The sequence below is a fragment of the Protomyctophum parallelum genome (genome assembly GCF_964188405.1).
Source record: "Protomyctophum parallelum genome assembly, chromosome: 17".
In the NCBI taxonomy this organism is placed as follows: domain Eukaryota; kingdom Metazoa; phylum Chordata; class Actinopteri; order Myctophiformes; family Myctophidae; genus Protomyctophum; species Protomyctophum parallelum.
In genome coordinates this window covers 31,704,970-31,728,396 of record NC_139719.1, presented here as the reverse complement: position 1 = coordinate 31,728,396, position 23,427 = coordinate 31,704,970, and the positions used below count along the sequence as shown (strand labels likewise).

The 23,427-nt window shown below is 41.2% G+C and overlaps 1 protein-coding gene across 1 annotated transcript; it reads left to right on the top strand.

Moving 5' to 3' along the window:
* Positions 1 to 2,903: 2,903 nt before the first annotated feature.
* LOC310874700 (uncharacterized protein) lies at positions 2,904 to 18,228 on the top strand. Its single transcript, XM_083787564.1, has 17 exons — positions 2,904 to 3,042; positions 4,084 to 4,138; positions 5,129 to 5,158; positions 5,270 to 5,446; positions 5,962 to 6,113; positions 6,409 to 6,498; positions 8,843 to 8,918; positions 9,447 to 9,607; positions 11,031 to 11,172; positions 11,357 to 11,536; positions 12,125 to 12,279; positions 14,454 to 14,543; positions 15,330 to 15,376; positions 15,425 to 15,434; positions 15,759 to 15,831; positions 16,047 to 16,210; positions 17,436 to 18,228. The coding sequence occupies exons 1-17, from the start codon at positions 3,019 to 3,021 to the stop codon at positions 17,592 to 17,594; spliced, it is 1,785 nt and encodes a 594-aa protein (XP_083643690.1). The 5' UTR covers positions 2,904 to 3,018; the 3' UTR covers positions 17,595 to 18,228.
* Positions 18,229 to 23,427: the final 5,199 nt, after the last annotated feature.

Here is a 23,427-nt window from a genome sequence, read left to right as displayed (position 1 = left end):
ACATTAAATACATTAAAAATATATATTTCAGCTTTAGCTTATAGTGCCTATACTACCCTTCTTAATTTAAATAAGCTATATAAATTGTAAATAGTGCATTTATATAGCGCCTTTATCCAAGGTGCTTTACAGAGATTGTGCATTACATTCACCCATTCACACACATTCATGCACCGATGCCGGAGGAAACCACCATGCAAGGCACCAACCTGCACATCGGGAGCAATTAGGGTTCAGAGTCTTGCTCAAGGACACTTTGACGCTAACTCTGGGAGCCCATGCAGGTTCGAACTGGGAACCAATCAGATGTCGCGGGTGGTTTAATCAACCAAGAGCCAAAGGCAATTCCATTTTCATCCATAATGATAGTATAGAAACATCTCAATTGTCATGAGCTACAATATTAAGGTGTAAAGATGATCCGAAATAGCTTTTTAGTGATTTACTGACAGATGACATCATGATTACTAAAACTGGTGTTTGGGCACGGTGTAGTCGTGTTTATCCCATTCTGACCTGAGATCAGATTCATACGAGGTTTCCGCCGGACACACACTGGTCTGATGAACCCATTCTGACCTGAGATCAGATTCTGAAAATGTCAGTCGTTCTTCGATTTTTTTCAAAAATAGCAGACCTACAAGCTCGTATCGCGCCACTCGGTGGCGCGATATGAGCTTGTAGATCTGCTATTTTTAAATAGCTAAAGCATAACATGATGCTGACACCAAAATGGGTGCCCGTTCAGAATGGGTTAAATTATTACTCTCACACACTGGTTATGAACAGGGCTTCTTTTGTTTGGCATTGCTAATGTGATGTCATAGGCTTTCTGACTAAATTGGCAAAGTAGATACAGTACACCTACTGTACATACAGTACGCATTGGTACATGCTCTACTGCATGTCATGTCAGTCACATACATGAGTGTGGTGACAGACAGTTGCAGTTGACAGTCCATTGCATGCATCTGCATGCAATGGACCAAATCAATTTAAGCAATATAAATAGACATAGACAAAGGTTATGTTAATACCAATTGTAAAAGTGCACAATTCCTAAACAGACTTTCTTGAACCGGTCTCATTTTGAGTAAGTACACTGTTGTACACTTATAGTAGTTTCATTCTTTTAACCACTTATGCCATATATAAATCATTATTATTCTGTATTGGTATGTAATGTATCTTTGTCTTAAAAACATTAAGCTTGCATATTTGAAACAGCTTAAAACATCCTTAAGTAGCATACATTTCTAGGCTATATGACTAAGGATGATCAGACATGTACAGTATGTAGCCTACTGTAGTGTTTCCAGAACTATACTTCTAGCATTAGCCAAATGTAGTGGCCATAAGGTCAATGACCACCTTCAAACAAAGGTCAACTAATTGCAAGCTCATGCTGGCAGGCCACCTTGCTGTAAAGTTATTCTGAGGTCTATTGTTCTGTGTAAAGCAACTACAGTATTAAATCCAAGGGATCATTTGGGATAAACAGACAACATCAGAGTTATTCATGTTTAGCTCTGGTACAGTCTCTGGTTTAAATGTCATGTCTTTATTTAATGGCATGCCTACACCATTTTTTCCAAGTAATGCACTTTTTTTTAAATGTACTTCTTTTTGCAACAATCTCACATATTGAACCATTACGTGAATTAGAAATTGTATTCTTGGCATTTGAAATGCTCAGGATGCTGATCTAAGGCGTTTGATTTCATTCCTCTTCCTTAAGCTTGCATAATTTCCTCTTTGTACTGTTCTTTAGGAAACAGTGCCAGTGAGGCATATTGGATTAGTGCAATGAGGTGTGTCTAATGCAAGGTGATGCAAGGTTTATTGAAGGGCACGTGGGGAAGTTTTGTATGTTGTGTAAACGGAAAGGATTGACTAGAAACACCTCAAGCTATTACACATTTGACTCGCGCTCCCTTTAGCCTCTTTCCCATTGATGGAAATAGGAGTGTGATTTTCTCTGATCTTGGCACAATGATTCATTTTTGTCTTATTGGCATTTATGAGAGAGGTTAATTTGTTATAATACATTTTAGTTGGATCTTTCTACTGTACTGTTATTCCTGTGGTGTCACCTGCAAATGTTAAGATGCTACTGTTGTCACGTAGGCCTACACACAGTCGTGTATAAACAGACTGTACTATAGGGGATGTACTGTAACCGCAGCAATGAGCATGACGTTCCTATAGAACTAATGTAGTGTTTCACCTACTGGTATTCTCACTGTCAGGAAATCTAATTGAGTTGTACAGACCTAAACTCCTGTCACCTTGGCTGGACAAGAACTAATGCAACACATAATCATTCTGATGTGTCACTGTAACATTAGTTATGATAATTTGACCCTTAGATGGGTGAAAAATAGGGGAAACAATCAGACCCGTCTGAAGTGAGTGGTACTGTACTGTACTGTACTGTACTGTACTGTACTGTACTGTACTGTACTGTACTGTACTGTACTGTACTGTACTGTACTGTACTGTACTGTACTGTACTGTACTGTACTGTACTGTACTGTACTGTACTGTACTGTACTGTACTGTACTGTACTGTACAAGCCCTCATCCCTGGCCTGAGTATGTCTGTGTGTTAGGCTGTGCAACAGTGTTCGGACAGACCCAGGGACCCATGCAGGGACACACATAGCTGTCTATAGGAGTGGTTGCACCACTCAATAAGGAACAAAATAAAGGATGAGAACCTGCACAAAAACAAAAGGTAATTTTGTTTCACTGGTGGCGTGTCTCGAGTCTAGCCACCTGTATTTTGTATTGCACGGTTCAAAAATATTGCAACTGGAACAAACTAGTCATGCAAGCTAATACCAGTTTCCATGTAACGTAATGTTGTATACACACTGGGCCCCCTCCCATGTATTGGTCCTCCCTATATCCCTGACTTCAAACACCTTGAGATGCTTGTTTCTCGCCTCCCATATCCCTAGCTGAATTGATTTGAACCTGTTGGATCATTTTGATGCATCATCCTCTCTTCACATTATGAAGGAGAAACCTGGATATAAGGTAAGATGTGATTGTCACGACCCCTTTGTATGGTAGAAATAATGGGTGTATCACCATTGCAGTAGGGTCTTGACAATCTGTGGCAGATGTTATGTCAATGACATTTGCAATGACATTTCTGATGTAAAAAAATGTTTCCCACTGTGGAATTAGAAATGTGATTTTAATGTTCTTATAACATTGGCACGTACTTTGCCTCATATTTATCTTATCGTCAGAAATATGGCCCTTTTCAGTTAGTTTTATGCAATTACACTTGCATAAAACATACTTTTTGAAGAATCACTGGCAACATGCACTTGCACTGCACATGCACTTGTTGATTAATGCATTAATAGTTCATTGATACATTTTTATAAGCTTATCGATTGATTAACCAGTTAGTTAGATACGTTTTTATTTTTGTTAATTTCCCTCAATGTCTAACATAAAAATCTACACTTTGCTGATAAGAATACAAAGGCATATTATATTCCTTAATCAAATAGTTATTTGAACATTTGCGATACAGGGCCAGGCAATGGCATGAGAAATATAATCAAATGAAAAGTCTTGTCTGTCACATCACATCACATGCAAAAGCAGAGACATTTCGATTTATTCAATTAGTTATTAACTGTTAAGTTTAACCGTTTAATTATTTAACGGCGATTACTGAATCAATGCTCTTATTTAGTTGGCTGCCAAATAAACCAGCTTAGTGACATTCATCTGTGTCTGTGTGATACCTGGACTGACCTGGATTCTATAGAATAGATATTCTATAGAATATAATAGATACTCCCTGCTCAACACATCACAATTGGGACATCCCAATTGTGGCCACACCTGATTGCCACACCAGAAATTGCAAAGACATGTTATGGACTTAATACAACTGTGAAGTCAACTTGGAGAAAAGGAGAGCAAAGGGTTCAAATCAGGACTGACACTCATTGACACTGACACTCAGCTGATTGTCATTCAATCACTCAACAATTGCCTGACTAATCAGCGTCCAGTGTGACTGTTAATTGTTTCATTTATTTTCTTCTTCCAAAGATGCATCTAGCTTGCCTTCTGTATCTGTGTTTGGGAGTATTTTCTGAAGCATCTGGTGAGTGCACTGCAATATAATTCTGTATGTCTGTGCCTTATACTGTACATAGCCTATATATAGTTGGTATCCAGGCATTCTGTGAATTGTAGTAGGTCACTAATGAAACATAGTGTGTTTAATCTGAGTGGATTCGATTTGGATTTTGGACAGTAAAAAAATAAAATAAATGGAATTGGGATCACTTTTATATCCGATCTTTGAGCATAGAACTTTCTCAGCAAACATTGTCAATAAGAAGTAAGAAAATCCCAATCTGATCCGCTCAGATGTGGATTAATTAAAAGTTCTGAACTCTGTTGGGCCCAGTTGTTATATACAGTATACTGTATATCACATACCCAAAATGTATTCCCCTGGGCGAGGGGAGTAATTTAAAAAAAGCTTAGAGGGTAAATGGTGCATTTATATAGTGCCTTTATCCAAGTCGCTTTACATAGATTGTGCATCAATTCTATGGATGCATAAAGCTGCCAAAACTCAAATGAAATGGCAAATACGAAAAGTCAATTGAAATAAGAGAAATGCTCTTTCATTTTCAGGTCATTAACGCTTTTCATGAGACAGAAATAAATCTAAAATGCAATAGCATTTACATTTAATCTACAGTGCTCATTCTATGACACAAATTAGTGGGCAATATTACAATGAAAATGCAATTTATAAAATTCAAATGAAATAATAGAAATGCTTTTTAACCTTCGGATATTTAATGCATTTAAATGAAAATATAATGCAATAGCATTTACATTTCATCTCCAGGTGTGGTCATGCTATGTCAGAATGAAAAAGCAAAAGCAAATCGCATTGCATTTTTCATTTTCAAATAGTACACATGCCAATTTGAAAATTAAAATGCAATGTTATTTGCACCGCCGCCCAGGGTGAAAAGTTGATAACCTTAGGACCTCGCGTATAGCTCAGGCGATATGCTGGTCTTGTGAATTGGCTGTTCTATTTGGATCCAATATGCAATGTCTTCTCTTTCAGGAGGCAGTGAATGGTGCTATAATGGCTGTGGTAAGGACCGTTTTTACAGTATACTGTATAATGTATATCTGGATCAAAATGTAAAGTAGATTATTCAATGGTGTGTGGTATATTAATATCATGTCTTATTATTTCTGTCAGAGCACAACTCCAGCCACTGGGCCGATATCTCTGATGCTTACTGCGGAGGAGACAGGCAGTCTCCCGTCGATATTGATACCAACCATGTTGTATCGGACTCCAAACTCAGTGACTTCACGTTTCAGAACTTCTCTAACCGGCATGTCATAAAGTCTCTCAGCAACACCGGTCATACAGGTAATAATACTTGCATCATATATACACATCATCAGTGTGAGCCCTTCCTTTGTCCACCGTGCTCTGACGTGTGTGCATGCTGTGTATAGTAAATGCATCGTATCAACATACCAACAACAGCATAAAGGTGAAAAACGTACATTAGTTACAGTCCTCACTCCTCAAACATGTCAAGGCCCCCCACATTGATCTGTATTTGTCTCTAGTTACAGTCATCACTCCTCAAACATGTCAAGGCCCCCCACATTGATCTGTATTTGTCCACGGAACCCCCTTTGAAAAGATTGTTTGTCAGGGATTTGTGCCAGGGCCCAGGATTTGTCAAGATATAAAAAGAATGGCAGACCTTCAAACTTACAAACTACAACATTTTCTTACAGCCAAAATATTAACAAGGGTCTTAATTGTATAAACTATTATTCACTTAGCTGAGGACCCCCTGGAACCACCTCAAGTCCCACACCCCACTTTAAGAAGCATGCATGGTATATTGTGTCACCTTTCCTTTGGTTTAGTGAAGTGCAATTTGGAGGAGGACCAGGTAGAAGTGAGTGGAGGGGGCCTCAATGGAATCTACTCTACTCTCCAGTTTCACTTCCACTGGGGAGATACAGAGTTTCACCCCGGCTCAGAGCACACCGTGGATGGGTATAGATACCCCATGGAGGTAATATTGCAGTGTTTCACAATCATTTTCATGTCAAGGACCCTCACATTGATTTGTACTTGTCTGTGGACCCCCATCTGAAAAGATTTTGTTGCTATTTTAACTAATTTTGCTGGGTACTCCCCAGAACCTCCCAAGGACCTCTGGGGCTCCACATTTTGAGAACCACTGATATACAGTATTGGTTGAAGTTACATCATGATCAAGGGATTACAAGCATAATAATAAAAATATGCTTGTTTTTGTTTCGTTTTGCTCAACTGTGTTTACTTGTGAATTGATTTGATCTCCACAGATGCACATTGTTAGCCTGAAGAAAGGTCTTACTGTACAACAGGCCAAGGATGATCCAGAGGGAATTGCGGTTCTGGGCTTCTTCCTAAATGTACGTTGCCACACTAGTTCATGAAGAAAATGTGAGCTTCATGTGAGCTTCTATAACATTTGACAAAAAATTGGGGACATCTATACAAGTGTTTATATTCTATATAAATAAATATTTAAATATATATAAATATTTTACACGTGATCTGGACACTTCCTGACATCTCAGGATCAAATCTTAGTTTCGGTCTCATCTGACAAACAATGTTTTGAGACCGCATACGCATATCAGTCTACGATTTACAGAAGATCGTCACCATATTTCATCCGATTAACATATTTGGCTGATAAGAAGTGTAACATCTGTGCCCAGAGTCACATTGGTTTCTATGCATTTTTTGTTTGTTATGCACCATTTTCATGTATTTTACTATTTCCCACCAATCTGCCACGCTATGAGTTTTTTCTAGTTATCTGCTGGACTATATGCCATAGAAACCAGCTAGATACATGTGTTGCTATGGCAACAGGCAGTGATTGGGAAGCCCCGCCCACAGCTCACCTGGCTGATGGAGTGAGGGGCAATCACATTGTTTGAGCCACCTGGAGAGATTGATAGGGGATTCACACTGAGACGGACTGAATCCGTTTCATTGGAACCGTTTCCGAATATGGTTGCCTGGTCCCCGATGGCCATGATTCACAATACCTGAGATTCAACAGCTCACCGGGTACACTTGCATAACACACTTTAATCCTCCTGAGTCCTGATGACGGTGTGCTTGATGGCTGGCGCGCACGGACACTGACCATCAACTGTGCGACATTGTCTCAAATAAATCCAGACACACTGAATTGCATTGCCTCTTTGCCGTTATACTACTATACGTCAGCCTGCCTGCTATTCTCTGTGTCAGTCAGTTCTGTGCTCCAGTGTCGTGTTTGATATTAGTTTGCTATGGATTCTACTTTAGCATTATTATTATTTTGTTTTACTTTGGAAACTATGCCAAGCAAAGCCCAAGAGCCACGTGTAGTCCGCAGAATAAGATCAGCGCGCACTGTGCAGCGGCTGTGTGTTTTTTTTCTGTTGACGCTTGGCTCGTTGACTAGAGATTATGTCACGTTCTTAAAAAAAAAAACAGTCCACTTCCTTCTTTAGGTACACATGCATTCACATTGGAACGATCCGTATCTGGATACACTTCAACGGTCCAGAGACCACATGCGGTCCCGGGGACGGTTGGGCGATCCGCTCCCGGGAACGGTACGCATCATTCACACTACCACAACATCTACCAAGTGGTCCCGAGTGCGCACCCGGGACCATAGTGTGAATCCCCAGACTCTGTCAGTCCATTCATTTCCATACGAAAACACATCACCGCACAGGGACCCTACGGGTCACCCCGGTTCGGTTCGGATTGGGCTGACCCAGGCGGTTCCGAGAGGGGCTATACACAGCATTGACTGGGTTCCATTTTGGATTTCTTTTTTTGGACATTTAAGTTTAGCTTTGGACAGTGCCAGGACACTTGAACCTCACACCCATCCCTTTTGAGGCAGTTTATTTTATTTTGATTTAATTAAGTGACTATTTTGTTATTGAAAACTTTATTTTGTTTTGAGTTAATAAATCACCGTTAAGCTTATTTACTGATTTCTGTAGTGATTCCTATTCTGAACTGACCCACCACCTCCCTCATTTTTTCTATAATTGGTTTATTTAATTGTTATTATTGTAACCGTAACCGTAACTCGAGAGGAGAATGGAATTACGGCTTGACGGATGTATGTTTGTAGTGCGTCAAGATGTTCACTGCAACTGCCTTTCCACCAGGCAGAGACACATACACATATAAATGCTGAATAAACAGCTTTATTTAATGGAATGACAGGGGCAGCCAAAGCAACAGGTTTTATTTGTGCACCACTTGACAACTTCTCTTTAGTTTTAATAGCAGGGCAATGCTTTTTCCAGTGCCTTTTACTGTGGCAATAATGACAATTGTCAAGGTCATCCTTTTTCCATGAACCAGCCTCAAATTGAGCACAATCTGAAGCTCCCTGAGCCACAACAGGTTTTTCAGTAGGCCTACATCCTGGACCACTGGTCTGGTGCATACCCCAGTCCTCACCAAATTATTTGTGGGTTAAACAATACTCATCAGACAACACGGCTGCTTCCTGAGGTGTTTGAACTTTTCTCTCATTTATGTAGGTAGCAATAGTAGCTGGAACACAGTATTTAAACTGTTCCAGAGTTATCAAGTCAGACTGCTCTTTAAAGGTTTTAACCTCTGATGCCAAACACCATCGGTTAAACTGGACCAACATCTCTCACAAATTCAACAAACGTTTGATCTGTATTTGAAAACACCAACACCATCATTTCTTCTCTGTAGGCAACAGAAGAAGGAGCTGCTACCTCACAAACATGGGAAGATTTCACATCTTACCTGGTGAACATCTCCTCTATAGGTTGGTCCACTGTTTCACTTGTGTGTAGCCTGACATGGTCCCTGGTGAGGGGTGACTGTCATGGCAGAGGCAGACCCCTGAACACTGTTTGTGCCAAAGTTGACACTTTGGCCTGAGGGTGGCACTAGAGGCAAGGTCATGGGCGTCGCTCAAATAGTTGGGGATTATCTTCCAGGGAGCATGAATGTGCTCAGTAGGTTTTTTAGCAATCCTCCTAGTACATTTTGGCATATCTTGTAAGAAAGTAGAATCTTTGGCCCCAGATTGGTGCCTTCATTGACCTGACGATGGCCGACTCAGTAGACTCGTCCATCATGTGTTTGCACAAATTGCACCTAAATGAAAAGAAAATATTTGTAATAATGGAGCAAGTTATGCACCGCTTTGTCATGTTCTGCATGTGAAAGCAGCACCTTGACTGTGGCTGTTCAAGTACAGACCCTGATCGTCTCTGTTGCTGTAGAAGTTCATTTAAAGCCAATGTATTTAGGATTTAGGAACATTACATTTTTTTATTTCTATTGATAGACTCTGTTGACATCACACACAACATCTCTATCAGTGATCTGATTGAAGGTGTGGATCTGACCAAATTCTATCGATACATGGGTTCCCTGACCACCCCGGACTGCAACGAAGCAGTGGTTTGGACCGTGTTTCAGGAACCAATTAAAGTCAGCAAAGAACTGGTGAGTGCACACGCACGCGCGCGCGCACACACACACACACACACACACACACACACACACACACACACACACACACACACACACACACACACACACACACACACAGGTTTCTTTTTATTGTAGATTGTGTCCAATATCACATGACCCTAAACTAGAGTAGCCTATAGTGATAGTGGTCTGCACTAACTGATCGAGCAGTGATAATACAGTAGGCCTATGACTTCCCCCATTTTTCTTACTTTGCTATTTAGGAATTTCAGATATGCTGGGAGAGTATTCCACTGAGTGGCTGCGACGGCGTAATAAAACACATATTTTCCCTTAAATGCCCTGGGTAAGATCAAATGAACTTGATCCCCTCGTTGACTAGCTGTGAGCATCCCTCACTCTTGACAGGTATTTCTGAACTGATATGATATGATATGATAGCCTATAGCACTTTACTGTCAGTTCACACTGATGTTTGTCTTGTGACCCAGCAGCCAAGTATGCAGAACATATGTATACATTACACACATTTGACATAAAACAAAGAACAATTTACATACATAAAGACATGAAGACAAGAACAATATCCACCGCTTAGATTACCCTGTGGCTACTACAACTCCTGATTAAGCCTCAAGGTCGACTGGTGGACAAAGGACCTCTTTAGTCTGACATTATTGTATGCTGGTACACCATATCTTGCTAAAAAATTTAAATTAATGTCATGAAACCTTTAAAACTGTCTGGGGTGTTCACATAAGTCTGAGTAGACGATAAAATGACAAAGTTTATTTTGAAAGTGAAATATGTGTTCACATTAGCCTGAGTAGATGTTGACATGACCAAAAGTTTTTAAAGTGAAATATCCCTTTATGTCTGCATGCTATTCAATGGCATGTCTACTGTACATAATCTCTCCATCACCCTTATCAGTTTTTTCATACTGTACTACGCACCAATGCCCTTCATCTCTATGTGTTATCTCGGTGACAGCTACCTGTATTTCCTCAAACGGGCCACTGACACGCATATCGGTCGTGTCAGTCTGTTCATTGCCTGTTTGTCAATCAGGTGACTCCCTTCAGGGATAGTAGGCTATTACCAAATAATACTATTGGTTTGACTTCATGCATGGCTGGAGCGCTTCTCTAACTTGACATACCAATGTATACATCACTGACATACAGATGATTCACTTAATATTTTATGTTTCAGAAATCTGTGTGTAAATGCACACAGAAAAAGAGAAAAGCAGATAAGCATGTCAAATGGATTTCCTTTCAGAGGATTAATGTGACATGATGTGAGACTATCGCATGAGGTTAAAGTCATACTGTTGTTTAACATCCAGACATGGCTGGGAAGTTGGAACAAACCATGAGTCTCAAGTTCTCAACGACCAATTTATGTCTTGTTTTTTTTAAATCTTTTTTAGATGAAACGATTCCCAATGAGGACTGCGCTCAAAAATGTGTATCGGCCAAAACAGGATCTACATGGACGCTATGTTTATGCTTCCCCTGCGATTCCAGGTGAGCATGGTCTGGAATGTCGTGGAATCACTACCAACGACCTTTGTGATGAGATTAACCGATCAAAAATGTATCTGTTTTTGTTATCTTTCTTTTGTTTCATTCTGTAGGATGGTGCTATCATCATGATCACTGCAGTAAGTAGATTGATTTCTTAGGTGCCCAGCCCTTTTTGGGTTGACACTATTACGATACATACACAAGATATCAAAATATTAATTCTCCTCAGATTACTACAGTCCCACTAAATGGCATCTTCTGCCTAAATCCTCCTGTGATGGCGAGAAGCAGTCACCCGTCAACATAGAGACCAAGAGTGTCATGAAGGATGAGAAACTTGCTGCTTTTACCTACACTAAGTTTGATGACAAGCACTCCATGAAGTACATTGTTAACACAGGACACACAGGTTGGTGTTGAGGGTTCTATTGTTTTATTCACATTAAACTTGGCATTCCTATTTAGGACATCTTGTTATATAGGTGAAAACTTCTCCAAAATAGCATAGGCCTAATTGTATGATCAATTTAAGTCGTATGTCAGTGTTGCACGGCTAAAATAGAAGATGTGCAAGATCATGACACGCTGTGAACTTGTAGGTCAGATATTATTTTAATTTCGAGGTCAGGCCTAACTGGGTTAAAGGGGCATTTCTCTTTAAAACGCTTCTGGGGGGATTGTAATGTATACTCTGGCTTTTGTATGCTCCCAGTTTTTAAGTTGCTTGATTCAATATCAACTGATATTTTAGTAATGAATGAGTTGTCCTTATTTTTTCAATTAATATATATATTTTTGAACACATGGTATAACATGGTTAACAATATGAAATGGGAATTTGCATGGGCTTATACTGTATAAATATTGAATTAAGCAACTTCAACTTCATCTTGATTTGTTGATGTTGAGTGACAGATTTTATTTAACTCTTAACGTGCTGCCTGTACTCACTTCTCACTAACATACTGTAACTGTACTCATCTCTGCCTGCCGCCAGTGAAATGCGTGCTGAAGGATGATATGGTGGAGGTGTCGGAGGGGGGCTTAGGTCACACCTACTCCACCCTGCAGTTCCACTTCCACTGGGGAGATGATTCGGACAAATCTGAGGGTTCAGAACACGCAGTGGATGCCAAGAGGTACCCAATGGAGGTACAGTAAATGAAATCAATCCAGCCGTTGAAGGTTTTTGTGAAACTTTTTTTGTATAAAATGTTACACTGTTACACTTGCAGGGGCGGAGCTAACGGGGGTGTAGGGGGGGTGGTCACACCCCGGCCCGGACCTCCTGAGGGCCCGGGCTGTCAGCTGACCGATTGACGATTTTTTACACAGTCACTCACGACTGATAAAACCAGCGGGCCCCCGCGAATCCCGCAATTAACCAGATACAGAGCTTATATAGCCTATATAATAGCCTACACTTTAGCAGCGGACACAGCCGCCTCCATTATTTTCAATGAACCTAACGCACACCGGCTCCGTCCGCCGCGGCGCCTGGCGCGCCGATAGAACCCAGTTCTATTTTCCAGGCGGCGCCGCGCGGCAACGCGCCGCGCCGCAGACGGTGTGTGTCGGGCTTCACACTCTCTCCAACAGACATCCTCACTTCTCAGCCACGCTCCAAAAGTGCAGCACCTGTCACTCATTAGTAGGCTAATCACTCTGTGAGGATTTAGGAGTGCATATGTGTGGATAACTTCCTTTTCTCCACAACGGACTGTTTAGAACTTTAGATTCTAAACCCCTTCTTGTTTCTTTTCCCTGTGTGCGATCACTCACTAAGGTGAAACAGAACACAAAGATGAGTAGTAGACTCTAACACACTGACGCACGCACCTCTCTCTCTCTCTACGTCTCTCTCTCTCTCTGTCTCTCTCTATGTCTCTACGTCTCTCTCTCTCTACGTCTCTCTCTCTCTCTCTCTCTCTCTCTCTCTACGTCTCTCTCTCTCTCTCTCGTGTGTGTCACAGACACATAGGCGCGATCAATAATATATAGCATAAATAACAGGCAAAATATAGCACTTTCCCTCTATCTGTGACTGTGATCAGCTCCTCACACACAACTCCTCTCTCGACTCTCGTCCATGCACGCCTGCTCAAATGAGCAGCAACTGTTTGCGTAAATGTTTTTTTTTTTTCCGTCGGGGGGGGGGGGGTGGTGCTGTTGAGAGTCAGGTTCGGTGAGGCCCGGTCGTGCCGTCTCACACCCCGGCCCGGGCCAATGTTGTTCCGCCACTGTACACTTGTACTGTACATTTAAATTACATTTTCAGGTTGGGATAACAATTTTATCTAATCAGTAGAGAGAACCAAATATAATTTATCTGGTTCAATTCTATATAGTGTGCCACTTTTGTCTGCTTTTTCACTTCTATCACTTCTAATGTCACTTATTTATCCTGTATCAGTTCTCTCTCCTGATTGGATATAATTGCTAGCTGGAGAGACAGACCCCTAATAGGCTACAGAACAAATACTGTAATACTGTAATATAGCAGTGGTTCTCAAACTGTGGGCAGCTACACACAGGGGGGTCCTCAAATTATTTTGGGGGGTGAAAATGTTCACAATATTTATCTAGAGAAACAAATCAAATATAATGTATTGACTCAGGCCCTCAACTCTTAACAATTCCAAGTGCTCGTCAGGGTCGCGGGTCCACAGGTCAAATATGATTTTTTTTCGGGGGCACGGTGGCACAGTCGGTAGTGCTGTCGCCTCCCAGCTAGAACGTCCTGGGTTCGATTCCCGCTGGGGACGCCGTGGGTGCTGGCGGCGTTCTCCCTCCTCCGCGTCATCAGTGCCCATACCCGAGGCGGGGTTGGCAAAAGGGCCCCCCTGTGTGGAGTTTCCATGTTCTCCCCCAGGGTAGGTACCCTCACAAAAAACATGCAGTAATCCTGGTCTCTAAACTGCCTCCCCCTGGCCAGCCGGGGTGCCTGATGTAGGGGAAAGGAACTGGTTGGATTAACGTGTTCCTTCCACACGCTACGTCCAACCAGGGAAACTCCCCCCTGGGAGCAACCTGGACACTCATGCATGAAGGGTTCAAGTCCGTTGCTCTCCCCAGGTTGGCGTAGGTTGTCCAGTGCCCAGGATCACATTAGATAATTGACAGGGGTGAAAAATGGGTTACAAAATCGTGGGATAAAGAAATGAACAAAACAAAACAAATGTGATTATTTTGGGGGGTCGCGGCCTGACAAGTTTGAGAACCAATATTTTGGTATTACAGCACTGTTAAATGTTGGTTTACTGATATACTGCTATCTTCCAGCTGATGCGTGTCAAATCGTGCACAATCGGTTCATCATTTTTCAGATGCACATCGTGACCAAGAGGAAAGATTTAACTGTGGATGAGGCAATAAAGACTTCAAATGGACTCGCTGTGCTAGGGTTCTTCATTGAGGTAAAGTGAGCACGCTGCATTATCCTAACCCAACTTCTGATAAGGAAGGAAAGAAATACATGTGTTTGAGTTCATAATATAGATAATATAGCCTACTGTGTAGGCTACATTAATAACAGCAATAATGTGACCGACATGTCCTTGTATACACGCACGCAGGTTGGTGACATCTCAGAGTTCGAATGCTGCTACTATTTATTATTGAACAGGGATCCCTTGAAAAATAGATATTGATCCCAATGGGATTTTCACCTGTATAAATACAGGTATAACTAAAAAATATTACCGTAGTTTCTTGCAAGTGCTGTGAAAGCTTCTATCCAATGAAAAGAACTAAGGATATTACCCACAAATACTGTTTACTGTTATTTATCTTTCAGGCTGTGAATGTCTCAAAGAGGAGTGACTGGACACTTGGCTAAATTAAATCTTTTCTTCACCACTTATTAATAACCACTTAAGACATACAGTGTATGCACAGCAATTAGCGAAAATAGCCAGTGCTGAGAGCTTGTAGATTGGCTATATTCATTATTGTAGAAAAACAATTTGATTTTTTTTTAATTGCAGATCATTTGACTAAATGATTGTTTGTCCCACACCATTTCTGGACTAGTTTGACATTTATCTTATTATTTTATTTTATTTATTATTCTGCCTAAATGACATGGCCATAGGCTACTAGATTTAACCCTACTGCATATGTTGAAGACTATACCTCTGTGATAGCATATGGAGGTCCATATAACTTGTCTTTGGAAGTAACATTTCTGAATGATTTCTTAGGCCAAAGATGGTAGAAAGCCACGTGCTGAAACAGGACATGGAGATGGAGATGAAGGTGGGCATGAAGATGCAGATGGGCATGATGATGGAGATGGGCATGGAGAGGTAATTGAAAAAGCTTCCACCTCAATATTTATCAACCTGACTGTGTTGCTGAACATTTCTATAGTCACATTTTGAGCACTTTGGTCAGATGGCACTTTGGTCTCAGGTGGCCCCATATCTTTAAGTGGGATTCCACTGGTCGAATGACAACTGTCACTCGACAGAAATCACACTTCTCTGTTGAGTGAAGTTTGCACAATGACGTATAAATTTGCCTAAATAATAAGCACCAGTCTTAGTCTTTTGATATACACAGTACATAAAATAACCTACATAAGTGAAGAGTAAAATCTCCTTATTACAATGAATGAAATGTCTCTGTAGGGTGGGAGTTCCGCAACCAGCTCTGATGCCTGGAAAACCTTTACTTCATACCTGTCTTCTGTTCAAGACATAGGTACGTACCGGTATGCACGTCTTGAGCCACTTAAGCCCTATTACCTCTACCTCCACTACAATGAATAGTGAAAATAGCTGATCACGATGCAACACATTGTGAGCTTGTAAATTGTTTTGTTTTTTCTCACCATTTTGATAATATAATGACATGCCCCAAATTGCATAGGGATAGCAGGTTTCAAAGTGGTTAAAATCCTCCCTCTATCAAATCAGGAAGCCAAGCTGATATCACCCAGGACATTTCCATTGATGACTTACTTGGTGATGTGGACCGCTCAGCATACTACCGCTACAATGGCTCCCTGACCACTCCCACCTGCAATGAAGCAGTGATCTGGACTGTCTTCAAAAGTCCAATCAAAGTGGACAAAAAACTGGTACGTGTCACTTACTGATTCAGTGCAATATCCTATGTGACCTGTTTCACCGATGAAGGCTGGGACCGAGGCTACCTGTTTCTAATATTGTTTACTCACACTATCCTCTCTTCTTGGAAACTACAAAATGATGGAGCTTGCACGAAAAACACAAAAATACAAAATCCATAGATTGTTGGATTCTGCTAACAATATAAGTAGAGTAATGTAATACTGTACTATGCAGATGTGAATCCCTCATGGCCTTTAACCACATAAAACCTTCAAATTTGTAAACTAAAACAAAATCTCTTCTCTCTGCTAGCTGTACTACAATTCATTAATTATTATTATTATTAATTTATAGCCTACTCTACTCCATAGCATGACACTGTCACTTGCTGCACAAATTGATTTACAAGTTGAGCTTAAAGACCAGGTCTTGTCAGTAAGTGTCACCATAGTACTACGGAGGACAAATTTAGCTTTCAAATTATAAATTATGGCAAGCGTTTAAAGCTGCGTTCCTACCTGCTATTCAAACTGAGCCTCCCACTTGAGGGCCAGAACTTCTACAGCTGAGTTTAAAGGAAAAGCCTGTTTGGTCAGGGCAGATAATAAAATAAGGCTGTTTAAGTGTGACTGTAGGTGTTGCTTGTAGTGTGTGTGTGTGTGTGTGTGTGTGTGTGTGTGTGTGTGTGTGTGTGTGTGTGTGTGTGTGTGTGTGTGTGTGTGTGTGTGTGTGTGTGTGTGTGTGTGTGTGTGTGTGTGTGTGTGTGTGTGTGTGTGAGGGTGTGTGTGTGTGTGTGTGTGTGTGTGTGTGTGTGTGTGTGTGTGTGTGTGTGTGTGTGTGTGTGTGTGTGTGTGTGTGTGTGTGTGTGTGTGTGTGTGTGCGTGTGTACAGTATATTGCTATGACAGTGGCTACGTCATGACAAGGTTTATCTAAAGTTCATCTCAGATAAAAACCACTGATATATCGTCTAAAGGTAATCTTTTCGAAACTGTGACCTGTTTGACTCGTTTATCTTAAAGTCTGCAGCATTTCTGTCTGTATAAGTGACAGGCACAAACAGACTTCCTTTGAAATTACATGTTTGAGATGCTATGGAATGGATATTTTTGTATTGCATGGGCTTCTCTTCTGCATGTGCAATTTATTGACTGAAGCTATTTCACTTTGCAGTTGCTTCTAATAATCGATTACAACAAAAAAGATCATAACCAGCTTTCTTTACTCCCACCAGATGAAATTGTTCCCAAGCCACGCGGGGTACAGCAACGTATATCGCCCTCAACAGTCCCTTCATAGCAGGAAAGTTTATACCACAACTGGAGCCAGTGCTACAGAACGCCTCACATCACTACTTCTAGTGGCCTGCCTGTGTGCCTCATTGTTGAAATAGTTTGGTTGTAACAGAGAGGCCCCCCTGTGTATTATAGGCCACTTAAAATGTTCAGAAATTAGTTTGGAAATAAAATGTATATTTATTTGAATTTCGTTATCAAATCTATTAAAGGAAATGTATAGGGAAATGTATAACGGGTCAGAAAAAAGGTCACCTGTGTTGATGTTCATGATAGTTGTATCCATCACATTGCAATGTGCTTATAGATTTGGGTGTTTGTGTGTGCTTCTTAAAATGACTTAGCACTTAATCTCAACAAAATTTTACTCGGATTGCCATACAATGTATTTTGTATAAGTAAAAGTACAGAAAACTGTACTTTTACTTCTACTCCAGTGCAGTACATCTTGAGGACAATATTGCACTTTTACTATCTACAAGTTTTCATATGAAAAGTATACTTATTTTCTACTTTTGGTACTTTAATGAGTTAGTTCAGATTTTTGGACTTAAAGCTGTATAGGAAATACTTGCATTTAATATAGTGGTTTCAAAGGCATTCATTCATTGATTGCCTGATTCCCGTGGTGAGAGTTCTGGTTTGGTTTTGGTGAATATTATAGTTCCGGTTATTTGGTGGGGGTCTGGGGGCCACCCATTAAAAATAAATGTATCCACAAATCTAGCGTAATTTGTATTGTTGACCTATTTCTACCATATAGCGCAACATTTGTTCAACTTTGACCCCTCTGTCACATTTTCGGTGTCCCATATCACTACGCCAGCAGCAGAACAATTAAGCGCACATTCTCGGGCCCCCCTAGAACCGGCCCTGGATGAAAATGAACAGTTTAATATGTTGTGATGTTTTGTAGTTCTCCTTTCATTGTATAAAAGGATAGTCCGTGTCTTGTGGACACGGGACTATATGACAAGCAACTTCATGACAGTTCAGAGGTGTTCTGACCCCATAGGCCAAGACGAGAAGATGACATCTTTGGGCATGGGGCAGTCACGTTGATATTATTGTAGCATCACCCCTTGACCTGGTGTTAAGTCGTTATCAGGCGGTCAAAAGTGGTCTTCTGTCTTCCTAAAGGAATTGTTATTGCACTCTTCTTATCAATGGCCTTGGGGCCGGCCCACCGGAACATGCGCTCCTTTAGCTCGGAACACAGGCACAGGGCATGTGTCATCTGACACTACGTTCAGTTAACAGGACGAGTTAACAGGACGTATGTAAATTGTTACATATACAAGCAATTATTGATTGAGAAAGCAGATCAAAACGTATCCATCTGTCCTTCCAGAACGATATGATTTAAACCAGTCATGTGCAGCGTTACCGAGTCCGATGGTGGAGTGAAGGCGGTTGAGTAAAATGTCATGGTCGACAGTGTTGAACGCATAATGTCCAGGATAAGCAGAGAGGGGAAGCCAGCATCAGCTGCCGGAGGCCATTTGTGACCCACCAGGGCGGTGTGGGCGAAACAAGAACAAGATTGAAGTTTTTCACAGAGGTTGTTGAGATGGTTTTGAAGCTGTGTAGCCACTACTTTCCCCAGTATTTCTGAGAGGAATGGGAGGTTTGAGATAGTTGGCAAGAATGTCTGCGTCGAGGGTGGGTTTTTCTGAAGAGGGGAGTAAGAATTGTAGTTTTTAGAGCGGATGGAACGTGGCCAGCCTGCAGGGAGAGGGTGATGGTTTTTGTGATAAGGGGAGTTATTGCACAGATGTTGGATTTGACTATGACGATGGGAAGGGGGTCCAGGGCTCAGGTAGAAGACTTTTTGACAATGCTTGCTGTGTGGTGTTGGCGAAGCAAGAGGAGGGGGTGTACCATCCCAGACTGTGGGACGACAGTTGGGACAGGTGTAGTGACAGAGTGGGAGATAATCAGAATCAGAATAAACTTTATTGTCACATCGCAGCTTTACAAGTAAAGTTTAAAGGGATAATTGAAAACCTTGCTTCACAAACAGCACAGCTGTTTTTTATTATTCCTATGTCCTTATTTACAGGCTGTACAGCCGTACAATAAGGACATTATTCAAGGTGTAACGTTATTCACGGTGCAACATTATTCAAGGTGTGTATAGTCTGCGGGTGGTTCAAGGAAGAGCTAAAGTCCAAGTCAACTAATCCTGGTATAGTCCACAGTGGGGTCAGGAAGAGCAAAAAAAGCTAAGGTCAAACTACACAGACATTGCCTGTCATCAGGCCGCTGAGCAGGACATCGCCTTTCATCAGCTCGCTGCCTTAGAAGGTCGCTGCAAGCAAGTCTCATGCCTTGCTCAGCGTCCTGTTGACAGACTCATGCCATGCCTCAGCAGCCCGGAGAGAGAGAGAAGAGAGAGAGAGAAGAGAGGAGAGAGAGAGAGAGAGAGAGAAGAGAGCGGATGTTGTCTACCTTGGTAAATTCCAAGGTATACCTGACGCATTCCAGGCCCTTGTTGCCTGAATCTAGTCTTCTGTCTCTCCTGTCCATTAAGGATGAGGTTTCCTGCATACCCAGTATACAATAACTACAGAATTTGGGATGTAACAGTTGATTGAACAAATCGATTTAATCTATTATTTAAAACAAATCACACCTGTGTGAAGCGTGGGGCTCTTATCATCGTACATCATCATCGCTGACTCCTTACTGACAGTTGAGTTGTGAAAACCTCCTATATACAACATATCAATGTTTGTGTTTACACTATGACGTAAAATTGTCCATTCATTGTCAATGGGAATTTAATGTTCCTACTTCTCTGTAGGTCTTGTAAGGTGGAAGAACCAGAAAATCATGGTGTATGTCAATCAGGTTCATCAAAGTTATGTTGGCTGTCTTGTGACCTGAGCAATGATTTTATCTGTAGACTGTGTCGGCTAAATCTGAACTGTTACTTCCTATAGAGGGTATGCGCATGCATTAAGTGAATGGCAGATCGAGTGGCAAATCGAGTGGCAAAGTGAGTGACAAAGTGAGTTTAATGTTGATTAAAGTCATTTAATGCAATCAAATATGACTTTTCTGTTTGGATGTATGGGCTGTCAAGGACAGAAAGTAGTTTTTTGCCAGTCAGTAGGCATTTCCGCATAACTTCCTGGTATGATGATGCCACGCGCATACCCTCTATTGTACGTGTCTCTTTTACATATCTCGGATAACATAGTCGCCCAGTCGCCTAGGCGCCCAGACGGTTAGCTCAACCGTCTGGGCTGCCAAGCCATCCGGATGGCGTGCCGCAGGTTCGACTCCTGAGCCCGACGGCCTTTGCTGCGTGTCACTGCCCATCTCTCTCCCCCTTTCCTGTCTGTATACTGTTCACTATCAATAAAGGCATAAAAAGCCCAAAAACAAATCTTAAAAAAGAAAAAAAGTTATGTAAGGTTAGTTGGGCTTTGATGAAATATAAAAAGAAAATGATTAATACATGCAATGATTCTGTAAATATATATATATTTTAAACACATTAGGTTGCAACAGTAATTGACAGTAGCCAATAGTTAACAGTAGCCAATAGTTTTCATATAGAATGAATGATTATTACGTGTTGCTTCAATAAATAAAGATTTATTTGATTGTACTCTTGGTCCTATTATGAAAAAGTTAAAAACTAAATAAAAAAAATATTTTGTTTCCTCATTATGACAAACTATACATACGTACTACAACAAAGAGGTGGGCAACGGTAGCTCAGTCGGTAGCGCTGTCGCCTCACAATACCCTCACAGTAGAAAGAATTGTAAATTATTCTTTTCCAAAAGAGCATGATATGACATCTTGTAGCCAAGGATGAGGTTGGTGGTGGTTTCTACCTTTCCAATGAAACAAAAGTTGTCGACAGGCAATGATGAGAGAGAGCAGAATGAGATCCCACTAGCTTGCTTAGAGGAATGGGTAAGTCTATCTGGGCAAATGGGTTATTAGGCCTGATTCACTAAGTTTACACACATATTTTGGGTGTAAAGGAATTTTCCAAACTTCCCATGTTAGTATAGTCTGATTCAGTAATATATTTTTTTGTCTGTGCATTTTGCGGAGGGTCGCTTTTTCTCAAGTCTGCTCGGAATCAGACTTACATGGGACCAAAGCTTCATCCATCCATCTATCTTTCAACCGCTTATCTGTAGTCGGGTCGCGGGGGCAACAGCTCCACTAGAGAGCTCCAGACTTCCCTCTCCAGAGCAACATTAGTAACTTCTTCCGGTGGGATCCCGAGGCGTTCACTGGTGGTCCGTGAAGGTGTTGCATGTGGTCCCTGACCATGCAATTTATTGTATTGGGTTAGGGTTAGAGAAAGTTGAGAAACAATGCAGTAAATTATCTGGTGACAAATGATGACGCGTCAATGTTGTTAGTTACGGAAGTCGGATGTCAAGAACTTCCACAGAAAAGTGAGTTAGAATCCGTACTATTGCCTGGTTGAGTCACCATTATAAGGAAATGTGCCCATAATCAAGTGTCGCAAGTGTCTGCTTACTCATAGAATAAGTTACAACAACAGCAAAGTTGAACAGCAACATGAGTTTAATATGGAAGGTTAATTTCTTTCCCCCACACCACGACCATATCCCCCCTCCCAACATAACAATGGTCCCCAGGTTAATTCTCAGTCAGGGTGGTGGTCCCCAGGTTGATTCTCAGTCAGGGTGGTGGTCTCTGGTTCATAATCAGTTGAAAACCACTGTTCTAGACAACTAACGTGAGAAGTTTGGAAATTTACTTTACTCCCAAAATATGGATGTAAGCAGCTTAGTGAATCGAGCCGACATTGTGTGTAATACCTCAGAGATTGTAGCGAAAAGTTGTTCTCAGTAATGTGAGAGCTTGGGACATGTGCAAAATGTGTGGGACAATGTCTTTGGTGAGTGACTGGTGACACTTAATTGTCACAACATGAGTCTGTTAGTTCTGGGAACAATTCAATGTGCTTAGCTATAGCTATGCTGCAATGAGTACTGTGAACTTGATTAAGGAGGAGTTTATGGCTTTGATTGCCTCTGCCCAATATTGGTCTAAAAGGGCGATTCCTATGTTCTGATTAAACAGTTGGTTAAACAAACCAAAATTCCCCCAGTAGTTTGTCTACATTTTATTTTTATTTTATTAAGATTTGGCAGACACAGGCTATGAGAAAAAACATATTCAAAGAGTCTATCACAGATTTGCAGCTACTCAGTCAGGGCAGAGTATATATAAACTGAATGTTGGATGATTAATGATGTCCTTGAGCTTTATGTGATAATACTGAGGATCGGGTGTTTGTTTGGTGTACAATGTACATGAAAAACTTGTTCGCATATCTTGATCTTGAAACGGGGGTGATGGAAGGTAAGAGGCGTGCTCTGCTGAACCGAATAAAAGAGAGCTGATCCTTCCCCAGGGACAACTTTAAGGTGGCAACTGGCAACAGGTGTTTTGTGAAGGTAAGAAAGGTTTAATTTTTTGGGGTGTTTTTTCTTACATTTTTATCCCACGGTTTTGCAACCCATTTTTTCACCCAGTGTCAATTATCTAATGTAATCCTGGGCGCTACACAATTTGCTTTTCCCCCTTTAAATTTAGGCTAAGTTGATGTGCTAGCCTTAATGCCCCCTTGAGGCATAGCTTAAATAGAGCTTTATGGTCAATGGGATAACTTTGCGGGAAGCAATGAGTGTACTTTAATTGCCAATTGAATCACTTGATTGCAGTCTATTGATCATTTAATTTCACAGTTGTTCTTTTGCATTTGATTTGAGTGACTGTCACTCACTGTTTTCTGTCTGTTTATTTTTAGATGAAGTGGCTTCTTGTGTTGGTTTCTTGCGCTCTCTTGTCAAGCTGGGCTGTAGTCAAGGCGGATAAGGCTGTAGTCAAGGCGGAAGTCAGGGCTTCGGACGCAGTCGGTAGGCC

What these genes read in the sequence shown, in the direction of transcription:
- LOC310874700 (XM_083787564.1), top strand. Translation starts at nt 3,019, where the DNA reads ATGAAGGAGAAACCTGGATATAAG. An exon ending in ATGGTGCTATAATGGCTGTG is followed by an intron (nt 5,159 to 5,269) that starts GTAAGGACCGTT and finishes TATTTCTGTCAG; the next exon opens with AGCACAACTCCAGCCACTGG. An exon ending in TCAAAGTGGACAAAAAACTG is followed by an intron (nt 16,211 to 17,435) that starts GTACGTGTCACT and finishes TACTCCCACCAG; the next exon opens with ATGAAATTGTTCCCAAGCCA.